The sequence below is a fragment of the Manihot esculenta genome, chromosome 2 (genome assembly GCF_001659605.2).
Source record: "Manihot esculenta cultivar AM560-2 chromosome 2, M.esculenta_v8, whole genome shotgun sequence".
NCBI lineage: Eukaryota > Viridiplantae > Streptophyta > Magnoliopsida > Malpighiales > Euphorbiaceae > Manihot > Manihot esculenta.
The window spans coordinates 11,245,977-11,263,644 of record NC_035162.2 but is presented as its reverse complement, the minus strand read 5'-3'; the positions used below and the strand labels follow the sequence as shown (position 1 = coordinate 11,263,644).

Genomic DNA, 17,668 nt, shown 5'->3' with positions numbered 1-17,668 from the left:
CAAGGGCAAATTTTCATGTATTGCCCGTGATGTATCTCGAGGCAAAAAATTTTAGCTCAAAAAGACGAGAAATTTCACGTCTATTTTGTTATTTTGGCATGTTTCTCTGATCCGCAGAATTCAATGGGCTAGATGGCCTGTTACTTGTGCGTTTGAGTGGTACATTTTATCGGCATGGAAAATTAGCTCAGGGAAATTTATTCTCCTCCTTTGCCACCAGTGGATTTTTCTGCTCTCTCTACCTTCTTTCTTAAAACCGTAGGTTGGCTAATCTTGTAGGTGAGCAAGAGTTGTCACAGGAATATCATTCACTGCCATTTCTTCTGCAACCTAACGTACCAATCTCAGGTGGCCCCGCTAAAGGCAGTACCCAAAATGGCATCAAGATTTGAAAATATCGCTTTTCATCGATAGCATGTCCAATAAGATTTAAAAAAAAAAAATTCAAATTAAAGCTTGTATTTCCCTATGATTTGCATTGGAATGATTGGCCCAACAACAGCTGGGTCTTTACCTATAATAAAATTACTCTGTTATCTAAGTTCACATGTGTCAAAATGTCAACCATTGACCAACTCTTGAGGGGGATTTTTGAATCTATCTATCCGCACTTCAAATTTCTACATCCTGGTCTTCAAAGCCAGCGTAAAAAATTTAGGCAAAGCTTCAGCAGCTTATAGGGTGAGCATTCGGTTGGTAATGGGCATTGTGGGTATTTTAGCTGCAGCAAACACGACACAACCAATGAACCGACGAACTAACACTAACACGGCACACACTGCAAAAAAAGTATGGGTATCGTGGGACCCATCACACCATGTGAGTGATTCCTTAATACGTATATATATATATGCATAGCGGGAAAATAGAGCAAAAGTGTCCCCACTTACAACGTTCGACTGTTTAATGTTTTTTTTTTCATTCCTTTGCCACGTCATTCCAACCGTTACTGCTTCACGACGTGTGCTTTATTATCGGCTTGGTTTACAGAGTTTTTGTTAGCAATCCGACTTACCAGTCAGGGGAAAGTTTTACAATTGTTTATATTCTCTCATATTTATGAAAGATTTTACAAAATAAATTAACATTGAAAATTTTAATTATAAATATCTTTCATTAATATATTTTTTTTTTTTGAAATAATTTACTAAATTAAAATTTTCTTTTTAAAGAAATTTTAAACCTTTCTAGCTCAATTTAAAAGTAACCTAAATTCAAATAAGTATTCATTTTACTTGCAAACGGTGGGTGACCCATGTCTTCCATGAATGATGAAAAAACATCAGAATATTTATTTAGTGGGTGATATAAAATTTGTTAAAAATAAAGATTGTTAATCCAACCAAAATTAAAAGAATACAAAAAAAAAAAGCCCTCATTTTTGCCAGTACAAAGCTTTGCGTCTCTTGCACTTGCAGTCACTCTCAGAGCTGAGCCTGCGCTGAACCAATCCAGCAACGAAAGCTTTTGAAGGAAGCAAAACTTTTTCTCCTCCCTCAAATCTCGCACCGCTTTCGACTTCTCTAAGTTGATCTCCTCTGAACTCTCTCTATATACTCTTTCTCTCTCTTCTACTGCGGCACTTTCATTGAGCTCCTGGAGCTGTGAGTGAATGAAACCCTTAGCTCGGATTCTTATGTGAGTTTACCTGCGTTTTCTACTAGATTTTTGCGGTTCTATCTCTGTGTTTTTTGTTTTATAAAACTGAGATTTGGATCTCCGTCTCTAAATGTGTAGGTGAAGCGCACAATGTTCACTGAAGGACTCGACTCCAACGCTCTTCGCTGGGTTCGGGAGGTAATATTCACAGATTCTTCAGTTATTCAATTTCTAATTTTACTTTACTCAGATTTAGTTGCTCTTTATTTGCTGACATTGCTCGTTTTTCTGTTTTCAGAACCAGAAGGAAGCTCCTTTCTCTCATTCCAGTTTAAGGCCTAGAATTGATCCCACAACTAAAGTTAGAGGAGGCAGCCGCGGATTTGGCTTGCCTCCACCTTCCAAATTCAGAAGCGGACACCTACCGTCAACTGCAATTCCGGTTTCCAGAACCATTCCCGATGATGTCGGTGACAGCCACACCGGTTCTGATAATGACATGACCACTGAGTCCGATGAAGATGATGTTTATGGAGGACGGTATTCTCTCGATTCCTCTCCTCAGGAGGAAAGAATCACCAATTCTGCTGCTACTGGGGGAAGATATGGAAATGCGGCGCTAAGAGGCACGCGTTATGCCACTGATTATGGGTACTCCGATGTTAGTTCGTCAATGGAGACGGTGGCTGGGAGAGGTGGAAATGTGGGGGAGCGGTTAGTTAGAGGGAATGGGAGGTATGCGGTTGGAAGGAATGGTTACACCGAGGATGATGATGAGTCGTCGGATTCGGCTGCTAGTTCTGAATTTTCAACCACGCAAGCTGGGAGTGTTAGTAGTGCTTTGCCTAGGAGTAGGCTGCGTATGTCTGAGGGATATGCTTCGAGTGCCCCTTCTCTGGCAAATGTTGAAAGCAATGCACAAAAGGTTTGTTTTAATAATTTAACTGTATTTTGCAATTTTGAAATGCTTGGCTATATGGTCGTGATCGGTTGCGCTTAGTTATAAGGATTTGGTCTCTTATGCTGATGCGGAATTCCTTTAATCACTCTATTCTTGATATTGGTTTTGTTATTTATCATACTTCTAAGTTGATCAAGCTACGGGAGAAGTGGCATAAATATTTTGGCATACAGTGAACAACCTTTATCATGAAAATCAATATAGTTGGAGCTAGTCGCCTATGGTTCCTCATATTTTGTTCCTTTGGTCATTAGTACATGTCTAATTTCCCCTAGCATATGATAATCTTATGTGACATGGATTCATTTGTTATCTGCATGCTTCAGCAGATGTCAAAATTTTATCTGCCAAGAATTATAATTTTGCAAAATTGATGTGTTGTCTTGATTAAAGACAGAGAAAAACAGTAATCTTAAATTCTCAGAAGGAAACACACGCCTGATGGGCTAAAAAGAGTTATAATCTAACAATTGAGAGGAATTTGTTTAGCTGGAACCGTAAAGCTTGAAATTTTGTACTATTTGCAATTTTTACTTTCAACTGATAAAGCGGAACTTTATTTACCAGTAGTCTTACTTTCTCCCACATTTTTTACTGAATACGATTTTTGAACTTATGGTTTCATATCTGCAGGTTGATCTTCTGAACGAATGAACCAATAATCTGAGTATAACAGTTATACATGTTCCTCATTATAAAATGACAATTCTTTGGATGTGAAAAAAATAGGGTTTTGCTTGGAGGGAAAAACACAAATATAGTTATGGATATACTTACTAGTATTATACAATTGATTTTTTTTTTTTGGAATTTTTGGTGAACTCTTTATGGGTCCTCCTCTATGAATAGTGCCAAATAAGAGGCCAGAAGCATTTTACCCTCATATGTCATAGTAAAATGTATCTAAAATCATCTAATCTGATTATATATATGTGTGTGTGTGTGTTCGTTGATTCTTTTATCATGCTATGGGGACTAAACTTCCTTTTGATAACTATCTTTTGGAAATATTAATTCCTTGCTTTATAAAATGAAGTGTAAAGATTACAACTATCTTCTTGATTTTGGTTTTTCTCATTTAGGATTTGATATTCTTGAGTTAAATTTTTTTTTTCCTGAACTAAGTTTGTCGTACAGGATTTGAATTCCAGAAACCATCAAAATGTGAAAATTTCTTATGATGATGATGATGTTCCCAGTGCACCTCCATTTGGTGGTTCTGGTAAGGAAATTAAAGAAAGTGCTGAACTAGCATCTGCAGGGCATAAGACCACAGGCATCAGAGATCCATGTGGATTTTCTACCAATGATGACAAAAATGAAATTAAACCTACTTCTGGAGCTGAGGCAAAGGAAAATATTGGGAACAAAAATCCAGATCAGTTCGTAAGGTTTGCAAAAACTTCTCTAGAGGCTTGTCTTGATAGACATTTTCTGCTACTATTGTTTTGGAAGGCATGTTATAGACATTTTATGGAAGTGGAAATTAAGTGTTATAACCAATGAACCCTTCATTTTTCACAGAACAACTGCTGGTGCAGAAGCTGCTATGCCTTCTGGCTCAAACCCAGCTCGGCTGCCAACATTTCATGCAAGGTATTTGTTATTAACACAATGAATTTAGATGAAATTAAAGCCAAGAATGTCATGCTCTCCATTTAAAGTGCTGATGTCTTTTAAATAAAATCAGTGCATTAGGGCCATGGCATTCTGTGATTGCTTACGATGGATGTGTGCGTCTTTGTCTTCATGCTTGGGCAAGGGGATGCATGGAAGCTCCTATGTTCTTAGAAAATGAATGCGCTTTGCTGCGGGAGTCATTTAGGTGAGGTCATCTTTTCTTTTCCTTGTTCTTTTTATGAGTTATCAGATAAGTTTTCCACGAACACTATTATGCAGTATGCATGGTAAATTTTAGAACATCTATTATTGTTATCATTTGCAGTTTTCACCAACACTGGTTTCCATTTTCTTGATCTGCAGTGTGCAGAATGTTCTATTGCAATCAGAGGAGGAACTACTGGCAAAGCGCTCTTCTGAACTTGTTAATGAAGGAGCCGCTCCAAAACCTAAGAAAATCATTGGGAAGATGAAGGTGCAAGGTGAAGATTATCTCAACTTTGATACTAACCTTTGAGCAGTTGTAATGATTTATCCTAATATCTCATCCACTATGCAGTTCGTAAAGTGAAAACCGTTCTTGACCCTCCTACTGGCTGTAGTATGTCATCTCTGACACTCAGGGCACCAAATCTAAAACTCAAGTCTGTCCAATATTGTTTCTCCAAGTTGCACTCGACACTTTCTACTGCTTGGCAAGCTTTTCGAAAAATTCGCGTTGCACCTCGGATACCTGCAAATGGTTCCTTTTCTCGTCAAAGCTTGGCATATGTGCATGCCAGCACTCAGTATATAAAACAAGTGTCTGGACTTCTAAAAATTGGTGTAACAAGTCTACGGAACAGTTCCTCATCATATGAAGTGGTGCAAGGTATGCAAATTTGCAACTCCATGCTTTATGGTGGAAATTTTACATGCCCTTTGTATATCTACAGCAATTAGGTCATTAGATTGCATTTAGATACTATTTTGACTTTAGCTGGCTGTTCCTGGCCAGATGAGATATCCTAGCAAGTATCTATTGATGCCAGTAGGAGCCATCTAATATTGTAATTCCCAATAGTATAGCAAACTTCTGTTAAACTTACTCAGATATTGACTGGTAAATTTTAGCAGCTACATTCTTTAATATCATAAACAACTGAGCCTGTTGGTAGCTTATCACTGACCCTTATTTTGCACAATATCCCTTTTAACCACTTTTCTTCACAAATGTCTTCAGAAACGTACTCTTGTTTGTTAAGGCTGAAAAGTTCAGCAGAAGAAGATGCCATCCGGATGCAGCCTGGATCTGGTGAAACCCATGTGTTGTAAGTGCTATTTTATAATATTTTCAGCTTTAGTTATTTATTATTATAAGATCTGCTTGAGAAAGCTACTGATGACTCTACAGCTTTCCAGATAGTCTTGGGGACGATTTAATTGTTGAAGTTCAAGATTCCAAGGGGAAGTGTTATGGCCGTGTCCTTGCTCAAGTTGCAACTATTGCTGATGACCCTGTAATATTTTCTAAGCTTTGAATAAATCAGTTGGTGATGGTAGTTGTTTTGGCTTTGACTGATATCAAAACTGGATACAGGTTGATAAGCTACGCTGGTGGTCAATATATCGGGAGCCAGAACATGAGCTTGTGGGCAAGCTACAACTCTACATTAACTACTCAACGAGTTCAGATGACAGTAATCTCAAGGTGACCTCCTCTTTGTGCCTTTTAGAGTCTTCTTTTTAATGTAAAAGTTCGCTTTAAACGGCTGTATCATGATAGAATTTGGGAACTAACTATCTGGTTTAGAATTTTGGTGGCCTTATTTGACTTTTTTATTGATGAAAATTCTATAAATGACAAGTTGGTCGGTTTAAATGCATTCAAAGTGGTCTTTTTCTGACTCCACTTATGAATATACATGATACCCTCAACGTAATCAGATGCAAGTTGACTAGTGACTGGGCATGGAAACTTATTCTCTTACCATATCATGGATTTCTTGTTAATGAAATAATTTGATGATATTGGTTATTGTTTCTTTTCTCCTAGTGTGGGTCTGTAGCTGAAACAGTCGCATATGACCTTGTTCTAGAAACTGCTATGAAAGTTCAACATTTTCAGCAAAGGAATTTATTGCTCTATGGTTCCTGGAAATGGCTTCTTACTGAATTTGCTTCATATTATGGGGTTTCTGATGTCTATACCAAGCTGAGGTACTGGAACTTATTCTGCATTTATGTTTGATGTATATCAACTCAATTCAAATGTGAATAGAATTGGTTTTATTCCATTTTGCACTTTATCTGATATTTATTCCACAAGGATTTTGAAAATGGAAAAAGGATGAAAAGAGACGGAAAAGATAGGATTAAGATGAATGCTCTTTTATTTCTTTTTTATTTTTTTATAACAGTACCTGCTAATTTTTGGTCCTTTTCTTGTTGCAATGGTGGCTTCTAATGTGTGTTATTGACAGGTACCTTTCCTATATAATGGATGTTGCTACGCCCACAGCTGACTGCCTCACCTTGGTATATGATTTATTAATGCCTGTGATTATGAAAGGACACAGCAAGAGCACATTGAGTCATCAAGAGGTAAATTTTAGAAGTTTAAAATTTATGCATGTTACATACATTTGCTATTTTCTTTCATCAATCTTCATTACTTAACTGCTGCTTTTTTAGATGTTCAATCATTGACCATCTTTTTTCTCATCTGGGTAGCTGTTTTCATGTTATTTCATAGTTCTCCTGCTTGCTGCTTATTTCTCCTTTTAACTCAATGTGCATAATTGTTGGCCATTTCACTAGAACCGACTTTTGGGAGAAATCAAAGATCAGATTGAACAGATTCTTGCTCTAGCATTTGAGAACTACAAGTCTCTTGATGACTCCTCGTTATCGGGTGTTATGGATGTTTTCAAGCCAGCAACTGGACTTGCCGCACCTGCATTGGAACCTGCTGTGAAGCTATATACTCTTCTTCATGACATTTTGTCTCCTGAAGCGCAGACAAATTTAACCCATTATTTCCAGGTACAAGTGTTGAAATTCTCACTATATAACCTTGCTTTGAGTTTTTGGTATCTTTTTTTTCACTTAAAGAGAGTGTCTCTTCCAGGCTGCTGCTAAAAAACGATCAAGAAGGCACTTGACTGAGACAGATGAATTTGTCACCAACAACAATGAAGCTATTTTGATGGATTCTGTTGCAATGTCCACAGCTTACCAGAAGATGGCTTGCCTTTGTTTGAATTTTAAAAATGAAATTTTTACGGACATTGAAATCCACAACCAACATATACTTCCTAGGTACGACTATTTTTCTTAATGTCAAATGGCATATAGCAAACTCACTCAAAAATTGGATCTTTTGATTTTTGAAGCTTGATATTTGCTTTTGAAGACTTCACATCTCTTATTATTTTTTTCTTCCAAATGCTTTTTTTACAAAGTAACTGAATTCTGTTGTAAGAAAATATGATTAAATTGTGGATACATGATAAACAGATGTATGGGATGGTAAATGGTTAACTTAATTTGCATGTTTTGTTGTTCAGCATCAAATAGCATAAATCACCTCTATATTTAAAATTTTTGAAACCTTAACTATATAAAACAGAGTCAATTTTTTTTTAATCCTCTATATTAACATGCAAGCAGTGCTCCTCTGAAAATCTGATTAGTTTGAAGTAGTTGAATCATGCATGTCTTTTGAATCGAAAGATGCCTGCACTTCCACATGCATCTGATGGTGTGTAATATCCAATTTGAAGAACATAAACCATCTAGATCTCGACTTCCAAAGCAGTTTATGGTAAAAAAAAAATGGTAATTCAATCCTGGACACCATAAGATGGCAGGAACTTTCATCGAAATTTCGATTTCCTGATTGTTGTAAAGTGCAAGTTAAGGATTTCTCTTTTGTATTTCTGATGAAGTATAGGTGTCATTGCTCCTTGTTAGTGGCACCCTTGCTACACATAAAGTATACGTGTAATATCCAATTGGGACTAATTTGAAGAGCATAATCCATCTAGATCTTGACTTCCAAAGTAGTTTCTGATAAAATACAATGGTAAAACAATCCTATGCTGCATAATATGCTAGGGACTTTCGTCGAAAATTCAATTTCCTGATCGTTGGAGTGTGCAAGAAAAGGATTTCTCTTTTGTTAGTGGCACCCTTGCTACATAATCGTGCATTTGATTTATGCTATCAGGACAACCTGTCCTGTCAAACTTACTTCACTAGTCACTATCTATCTACAATAGTACAGCAATTTTGAGATGTCAATTGAATGATGTTTCGTTGTTTTAACCTCTATTTCAGCTCATGCTATTATATTTTGTTTGTTCATCATTTGTGTATTTTTTCCAAATTTGTTGCTAATATGTTGGTATTTGCTTGATTTATGGCCTGGTGTATTATTCTTTGTTCTGATGCCAGACATGAAAGATTCTGATGTTCATATTTCTTATCCTGCAGTTTTATAGACCTTCCAAATTTATCTTCATCCATATACAGCACAGAGCTTTGCAATAGATTGCGGGCTTTCCTGCTTGCTTGTCCTCCATCTGGCCCTTCACCTCCTGTAGCAGAACTCGTTATTGCAACAGCTGATTTTCAAAAAGACCTTGCCATCTGGAACATTAGGTAGCTCTGGGAAATAGAGCTGTTTGAGATTTGTTCTTTAAAATTGCTTCTGCTCTCTTATATTAATCTATTTGTTTTGTTTTTCTCAGTCCTGTTAAAGGTGGAGTTGATGCAAAAGAGTTGTTCCATTTGTATATCATGCTATGGATTCAAGATAAGCGCCTTTCCTTGCTTGAGTCATGTAAACTAGATAAGGTACATTTATTAGCAATAGAATTAACTTCTTATTGTTCAACCCATATATCTCTGTTTGAAGGTTTAGAGTTTAAGAAAGATCTTGCAGTTTATAATTCATTAACATTGTATTTGTAAACCTCTCTGTTTAGTAGATTATGTTCCAGTTTTATTTAACTGGCTTTGGGAAAATCCTCTAAAAGTTATTGAATTGCAGGTAAAATGGTCAGGAGTCAGGACACAACATTCTACTACGCCCTTCATCGACGAGATGTATGACCGTCTCAGAGAGACTCTAGAAAATTATGAAGTCATCATTTGCCGATGGCCAGAATATATTTTTGTGCTAGAAAATGTATGCTCATACAAATTCGTTTTCCTTGAGTTGAATTTTCTTATTTAACTTTTGTTGTGTCTGAGATAAAAGTGACTGTAGGTGTTAAATGTCTTGCACAATTAATCATTGAAACCCGAGCATGACTCCTAAATTAATTAATCAGATTTTATTTTTATGAACTCTTGAAAATAATGATACTTACTGCACTTTATATGGGCTGTGCATCATCAAAAAGGCCATTGCTGATGTTGAGAAGGCCATTGTGGAAGCTTTGGACAAACAATATGCAGATGTGCTGGCACCATTGAAGGAGAATTTGACACCTAAAAAATTTGGCTTCAAGTATGTCAAGAAGCTTACACAACGATCTGTATGCTCATATACTGTTCCTGATGAGGTGAGCTGTAACTTCTTGACCGTTTGAATTCCTAAAAAATGCTATATTCTTGTGGTTTTACATTTTGTTGGTTCTCTTCAGCTTGGGATTCTATTGAATTCCATGAAGAGGATGCTTGATGTCCTGCGTCCCAAGATAGAAATTCAGTTCAAGTCATGGGGTTCTTGCATACCTGATGGTGGAAACACTGCTCCTGGAGAGCGTCTTAGTGAAGTGACTGTGATGCTGAGAGCCAAGTTTAGAAGTTATCTGCAAGCTGTCGTAGAAAAACTAGCAGAGAATGTGAGTATAAATATGAAAATGATACTCTTTAAATTTGTTCTCATTTTGATTTTTTTTTAACTCAAGTTTTATTAATCAATAGATCAGGACAAGACATGCTCTTATTTGTTAATTTATTTTATACAGTATCTTTGGTTTGGACAGAGTGAATTTGTCCAAAGATCACGTTAATGAAAATGTAAAGGTAGAAGTTGCTGGAGACAGCTGAGGTGGTATGATTTGTAAGAATATGGGGGTATTTCTGGAATAAGGACGACAAGATTTGCTAAAATTTTGGGATTGTATTTTCCACTGAAAAGTACTTTATAATTATGGTGCAAAGAGAGTGAAAAATAAGGCTAGTTTTGCAGACATGTGCAAGAATGTTAATACATTCTCAAATTTGGAAGAGTGTGATTCAGACAAGGGTGTGGGTAGATGAGATTTAACTGCAAATGATGCCTTGTTAGCTTCATGTGCAAATGCCATCTCTGAATTTAATTTCACCTGTTTTGTACTCATCCATCTGTTTATATTCAGGTGCTACTACGGTATGTTCAAGGACTCGAAATATCAGAGTTTCACATGAATGTGAAGAGACATATTACTATATTTAGTGTAGATGACCATTTTTTGGGGAAAAATTAGCTTATGTACTGCTTTGATGTGCCCCCTCATTTGCTTCTTTTGTTCCATGCAGACCAAGTTACAGAATACTACAAAATTGAAAAAGATTCTCCAAGAAGCAAAGGAATCTGTGGTAGAATCTGATATAAGAGGTAGGATGCAGCCACTGAAAGACCAGCTCACGAACACAATTAATCAGCTTCAGTCTGTTTTTGAGACTCATGTTTTCGTAGCGATCTGTAGAGGCTTTTGGGACCGCATGGGGCAGGTAGAGCATAGTGACGATGGATCAATTTAAATTTTACAGATCATGGTATGTATGGACTTGATTTTATTAAACTTAAGATCTTTCTTTTCCCCTGTCACAGGATGTTCTTAATTTCTTGGAGAACAGAAAAGAAAATAGGTCCTGGTACAAAGGATCACGAATAGCAGTGTCTGTGAGTATTTAGATAATTATTTCAATTAAACTAACAAAGCTGCAAATGCACCAATACCTTGGGAGCTAGAGTGCCCAACTTTTGATGGCATGTGGATTGTTCCATCACGATGACTTTATGTTTTTCATGCAGTGAAGATCTTATATTGAACTTGAAAATTCTTCCTTTTGCCATATACAGGTCCTGGATGATGCGTTTGCATCACAGATGCAGCAGCTGCTTGGGAATGCACTACAAGAGAAAGATCTTGAGCCACCTAGATCGATAATGGAAGTGCGTTCAATGCTTTGCAAGGATGCTCCCAATCACAAGAAGAGCAGCTACTACTATTGAAAATGGTTTCCTAGGGGTACCAGGACGTGTGATTACAACAAGCAGGGAAACTACGAAGTAAATCTCATTTGGCATTTTGCATATCGCGCAAACAGTTGGTTCATACAGTTTTGTCAAAGGGAGCAAGCGACTCGGTTGCTCTCATATTCACCAATCTGCCCTCCTTCCAGAAGCTATCATAGTTGTTTCCTTTCTCGGTATAAAATATATAGAGCATTTGAATGTTGATATTACACATTTTTGCAATCGCTACACTTCATGAAGTGTGGCATTGTGCACAGCATCTAAAGGCATATTCCTTTGGTCTTTACATTGAAATGAAATGAATATATAAATTTTAAGTTCTATTTTAATTGTATTCTTAAATTAATCAAATAAAATCTAGCATTCAAATGATTACGTGGAGATTCTCTTGCCTGTCAATGCCATACACGTGATTTCCAATTCCAGCATTTGCCTTCATCGTAGTCGTTTTCGCGCACCGACTTCTCATGACCATTCGTTTAAAGTTAAACCCAACCTCTCCCATCTACTTCACCTCAATACTTGGACCACAGAACAAAAAAGAAAATTTTTTAGAAATTCTCTCGTCGATAGAAAATAACCTTTTTGATCAACCTGAGCACCACGAATCAAGTCCCGAAGTTTGTAATCTGAAAAGAGTTCTTTGCGATAAAGCTGCATGACGGGGCCACGTAAAAAGCCATTCTGCAATTTCACACGACTGAAAAAATCAACGCTCCTTTGCAAGCCAATATAAAAAGGTTACGTCAATTGTAGGCATCCAAGACAAAAGATGCCTCGAGGAAAATCTGATGCCTCGAGGAAAATCTAACTTTCCATCACCGCCCAATAATATAATAAAATAAAGTCATGTTAAACGAGTTCCCACAAGACAGGCAATATGAAGAGACCATTACTTCCAAGCATTCCTAATTAAATTCTACACCCAAACATCTCGCTTGCTTCTAATCCAGGTAACACAAATTTTCTGCCGCAGCATGACTTAGGACCAGATTCCAAGTTAAACTTTACATGAAATTTTACCAATAAATTTCGATTTCACTCGGGAATACTTAAAAGAAGAATATTTACAAGACAAATCATGTCCGAGTAATCAATCAATTTGTAGCATGAAAGAATGGAATACAACATGAGAAACCCCAGCTGCATTGGCAGCGCAAGCACATATACATCGGTGAATCCCAATACCAGAGCATTCTCCAAATATTGACAGGTGCATCAGAGAAGCTTTGATATAACATGACAAGAAGTCCAGAATGCTTTAGAAGCAGCCCTAAGAATTACTGGGTTTTGGTATATCCTGTTGGATGAAAAAAAAAAAAAAAGGAAAATCGAGATAAGTATTATGACTCGTATGAAAGATTGTTCAAATATGCTTCTAATAGAATAACAAAAGAACATGTACAAATTATTAGTACAAGCTACTGAAACATGTACTGAGAGATTCATCAATGGGACAGATCTGGGTCCTGGATATTGCAGACAAGGTATTTTGTGTAACCAGCGCAGAGAAGAAAGAATAGCTATATTAAATTGGAGAAACTCAAAAAACCTACCCAATGGCAGTTGCTCCCCAGGATGCTACATTATAGATGACTTTGCTTCCATCCCATGCTTTTCGGAGCTTCCCTTTCTTCTTTTTTACAGAGAATGTTTTGCTAAGGGCTAAAAGAAAAATTAACATATGATGTCAGAACTCTTTCAGCCAAATTGGTAATAATTGAGCTTGTTGCCTAAAACATAATGGAACATAAAGACTGAAGATTAATTAAAAAGCTTTAGTTTAAACTAACCTTCCTGGAGTTGATTAGGGGTCAAGTCCTGCAGAAGAAAAAAAGAATATGCAAGTAACATGTATTAGATGCTCCAATGATACAGAGTGTCACTACCACTGTCTATTCACTAGCATAATGGCATATAGTAGTAATTCAGACATAAATGTCAGCAGTGACCAAATGATAACTGGTACTAAATGTGGCATAAGAAAACAAAGATATAAAATATAACCAATCTTCAATTTATCATCCAACAAGAAAACAGTTATCAGCATAAAACTCAAATGTATACACACATTATAAAATAATACTTTAAAAAAGCAGCAGTAGATAGAACGTCCCAGTGACCCAATGTTGTCAAACTTCAGTAGGAACTCTGATAGGAAATCCATATTAGTAAGAATTAACAGGTGCCGTGATTCCAGGTTACAGCAAGGACCAGCAGTTGCTCTCTAGTGTTGAAAAGACACAAATTTTTCAGCACTAAAAAATAAGGAAAAAGCTCAGGAAAATTTGGGCATAGCTTAACGCTTTGATAATTGTGGACAAAAAGTTTTCCATCAATTTAACCATATGATTCAAACTACTGTCAATGTGTTACAAAATGATAATTATTAGCATAATTTACTCAAATAACTGGCAAAAATATAAGAAGGAGAAGAAACACCACACCTTTGTCTGCTTAAGGGACAACAAATAGGCAGCCATGAAGCATGCAATGCCCTCTACTATGTCTTCTTGCCGAACAAGAACATAACCTTCTTGATCAGAATCAACATTTTCACATTCCCAAAGATCACTTTCACTCACCATGTCCCAAGAACTACCTTCTTCTGCCACCATATAATAACTATGTTAGCAGCAAGTATATTCTAGATCCAAGCATCAAATTCTTACACTTCAAGACGGGAATGAAATATGAATTACAACAGGCACCATCTTCAGGTGCATACCAGAAATATTTTGTGGAACAGACACTTGAGCACACTCTAGCTTTTCAAGGAAGTCAGGGCATTCAACTCTAGATTTGAGAAGGTCGCACAACTGCATCAGGAAAAAGGAATGCAAAAATATTTTGGTAAAATAAGGAAACTCTTTTATCTTAATAAGAAATAATGTTTTTCTTCATTAATCTTGCATTGACTGTTGTACATCACCATGACTGTAGATGAAGTAGTAGGCATAAAAAAGATGTATTGTAATGTTTCACTGTCTGTTAATCACCCCCAACTTGAGGATTTTCTTCTTATCAATTGACAGCAAGAATTGCATTGTTCACCTTTAACCAGCTAGTATCCCAACAAAATCATGCCAGCTCAAGAAATCATGCTTCTGACCACACAGTATCTTAACTAAGAAAATGCCACAGGCTAACCAAATTCCTCTTCCTTAGGATGCATGAAATTAGAATGGAGTACAACAACACAGGGGAAAGGTTTAACCTCACGGGTACAAATCTCCGAGATCTCATGTCTAAAACCTTTAGTAGATTCAATCATAAAAAGCAACTGACTACAGCATATCCAGAATTTATCACACGTTCAGTTACACATGCACAACAAAATTAATAAACGGAATAAAAGATTCATCTGTAAGAATACTCCCTTGTTTCTTTACCTATATAAGACCATTGCTTCATTTTAAGGTGTTATGAGTTCAGTTACTTATCAAGTATTCTAAGTCCTAATTTCTGATAAGAAACTGCAAAAATCAACTAACATCCTTTGTTAAAAACAAAAAGGGAAAATAGTAAAATAATCAAATATTGAGCTCAACTGTTCTACCATGTTTGAGAACAAGCTTAGCCAAAGTATTTATCCACATAAACCGCAAAAAATTAACAAAATCATAAAAGAAAAAATGAACTATACCGTGAGCTTCACTAAGTAAGCAAAGTCCTCTCATACTCGTAAGAGCCAAAACACAGATGAATGAGATTTTAAGACCCAAATTGCTCTTATCTTAGCTACAATTGAACAAAACCAAATCTTAGAAATAGTTAAAACTATACCTCATATGCTTCTCGATCGCCAGGCGACACCACTGAACCCTCTCGGTTAAGCTCCTCATCCTCGTTCCGATCCTCAACAGCCAGCTTCTCCCCATTATTATCGTTATCATCATCGTCCTCTTCTTCAACACCATCAGAGCTACTAAGCAATTCGAGAGCTCTCTGGCACTGCTCAAGCACAGCCTTCAAAGTCTTCCTCTTGAGGCGAACCCGATCATCGTCTTCTTCTGCTTTATTCTTTTTATCCACCTCCAAATCGACAGAAGACGATGATACAATATTGGAAGAGCTGGAGACCTCAATTTCCATGGCGTGGAATTACAGATCACAGCTCTCGAAGTCCTCGTGTTTATCTGTTCTGTTTAGAATTTTGTGGGTTTGCTTCTCAAAACCCTAGAAATTGAATTGCAGGTCCATGAGCTTTAGGTTTGGGGGATCCTAAAAATCGTTTGGTAGCAGAGGAAGAATTATGGGGATTCGACATGTGCTTTTTTACCTTTCTTTTGTTGTTTTTGTTGTCTGCTGCGGAGGAGAGAGAAGACGGCTCTTTTAGCAGCCCACCAGCTTTTGCTTTTAAAGATGGTCTTCTCGGCATTTGGTAGGAAAAATTACATATACTTTTTTCAGTGTTTAAATTACGTTAAAATTTTTTTTTAAAAAAAATAAGCTCTAAACTTTTTACTTTTAATAATTTCATTTTGAATTGTTTTTTATAAAATTATTCTAAATTACGTGACGTAATTAAATTATTTTCCACTATTACTTTTTTTCTAAATTTAACATTTTTACACATAAAAATATTTTTAATATTTTTTATTCAAAATAAATGAATTTGATTTTTTAAATTAAATTATGTATGATTTAATTTTCTTTAAAATGAAAAGTTATAAGTTACAAAAAATAAAGTCTTTTATTTTTAAATAAAAAATTAATAAAAAATAAAACGAATTAAATTCTTATAAAATTTTTTATTTTAAATAAGAGTTAATAATTCAACAATATGAATATATAATATATTAATAAAACCAATAGAAAATTTATTATTTTAAGTATATTAATTATATTTTTAAATTCATATAAAAAATAAATAGGACTAATGGTGTATTTTTTTAATTCATAATTACAATTATAAAATTTATCATGTGAGATGTTTTGTACAATGGTAGATTATTTTTATCATGATTATAATAAAATTAGTACAATTTATGTATTCTATTAATTAAAATTATGTAAATCTTGTTAAATTTAGAATGATTATTTTTCACAATTACCTTTTAAAAGTTTAAAAACCTTTTTAGCCTCTCCTCCATTGCTAAGCCCGCATGTCGAAGGTGAAGCTTTGTTCTTATATTTGTCTGTGACGCAGAAAACAGTTTGTTTGGTACTCATTCGTGAGAGCAATGGGGAACAAAGTCCAGTATATTATGCCAACCAAGTTCTGAAAGGGGAACTAACCTCCTCTTGAAAAATTGACGTTTACAGTACTCATATCAGCCATAAAGTTGCGATTGTACTTCAAATCACACACCATAGAAGTCAGAACCAATTATCCCTTACGAAAGATTTTACACAGACTGAAACTGTCAGAATGATTGTCCACTTGGATAGTAATATTATTAGCCTATGATATCAGGTATGTTCTTGGAAAGGCCATAAAGGCCCAGGTCCTAGCCGACTTTGTAGTAGAGATGAATCCACTACTGTAACTCTCATAGTCCTCTAAAATAACCATAAAATAGTGGAAAGTGTGGGCAGATGGAGCTTGCGGAGCTAAGGGCACAAGAATCAGGATCCTTTTTGCAATCTCAAACTAGCATGAAGCTTCGATATGCGGCAAAACTCGCCTTCAAAGCCACCAACAACTTAGCCGAGTACGAGATAGTAATAATGGCCCTAAGAATCGTCAAGCTTTATATTTTTTTATTTAGTTAATAAAATTAATGTTTCATATTAAATTTTAATTTTACTATTTTAAAATCTATAACTTTCTTATCGTATTTTTTTTCTAAATTATCCTATATATAAAATACAGATATCTAATAATTTTTTTTTAGAACTTCATAAACTGAAATTGAGTTATTTACTTATTTGAATATTTTATAAGTCTCTTTTATTTTACATAAACTATTTCTCATAAAAATATTTTTCTAAGACATTTAGAAAAATTTATCAGTGTTTTTTAGTTAAGGAAAAATTAATCTCTTTTTATTACTTATTTAAGTTTTAATTTTATAAAATTGTTTTCCGTATTATCATCGATTAAAAAAATAAAAATTTGTAATAAAGAAAAAGGAAAACAAATTGATGGTTAATCACTGCTGGATTCTAATAAATGCGCCACAAGTGGCTGCAGATGCAGCTATAACAAATCAAGTTGGGCCCAAATTTAGGTCTTAACCTCGTTCTTATCATGGGCCAATGGCTTAAGTTGTTCATTCTTCACTCGAGAGATGAGGTCGATGCCT

The 17,668-nt window shown here is 35.6% G+C and overlaps 2 protein-coding genes across 2 annotated transcripts; one reads left to right on the top strand and one right to left on the bottom strand.

Moving 5' to 3' along the window:
* Positions 1 to 1,323: 1,323 nt before the first annotated feature.
* On the top strand, positions 1,324 to 11,740 carry LOC110603753. The gene is made up of 23 exons (XM_021741646.2): positions 1,324 to 1,638; positions 1,738 to 1,797; positions 1,898 to 2,524; positions 3,686 to 3,951; positions 4,085 to 4,156; positions 4,251 to 4,385; positions 4,544 to 4,662; positions 4,740 to 5,051; positions 5,403 to 5,490; positions 5,574 to 5,679; positions 5,760 to 5,870; positions 6,216 to 6,379; positions 6,643 to 6,763; positions 6,980 to 7,204; positions 7,290 to 7,480; positions 8,657 to 8,824; positions 8,914 to 9,019; positions 9,216 to 9,353; positions 9,571 to 9,732; positions 9,814 to 10,014; positions 10,694 to 10,888; positions 10,989 to 11,060; positions 11,241 to 11,740. The coding sequence occupies exons 2-23, from the start codon at positions 1,750 to 1,752 to the stop codon at positions 11,391 to 11,393; spliced, it is 3,780 nt and encodes a 1,259-aa protein (XP_021597338.1). The 5' UTR covers positions 1,324 to 1,638; positions 1,738 to 1,749; the 3' UTR covers positions 11,394 to 11,740.
* A 683-nt stretch (positions 11,741 to 12,423) lies between these two features.
* On the bottom strand, positions 12,424 to 15,771 carry LOC110603763. The gene is made up of 6 exons (XM_021741659.2): positions 15,204 to 15,771; positions 14,146 to 14,236; positions 13,865 to 14,025; positions 13,211 to 13,238; positions 12,974 to 13,082; positions 12,424 to 12,717 (listed from the first exon to the last, which is right to left on the bottom strand). The coding sequence occupies exons 1-6, from the start codon at positions 15,510 to 15,512 to the stop codon at positions 12,636 to 12,638; spliced, it is 780 nt and encodes a 259-aa protein (XP_021597351.1). The 5' UTR covers positions 15,513 to 15,771; the 3' UTR covers positions 12,424 to 12,635.
* Positions 15,772 to 17,668: the final 1,897 nt, after the last annotated feature.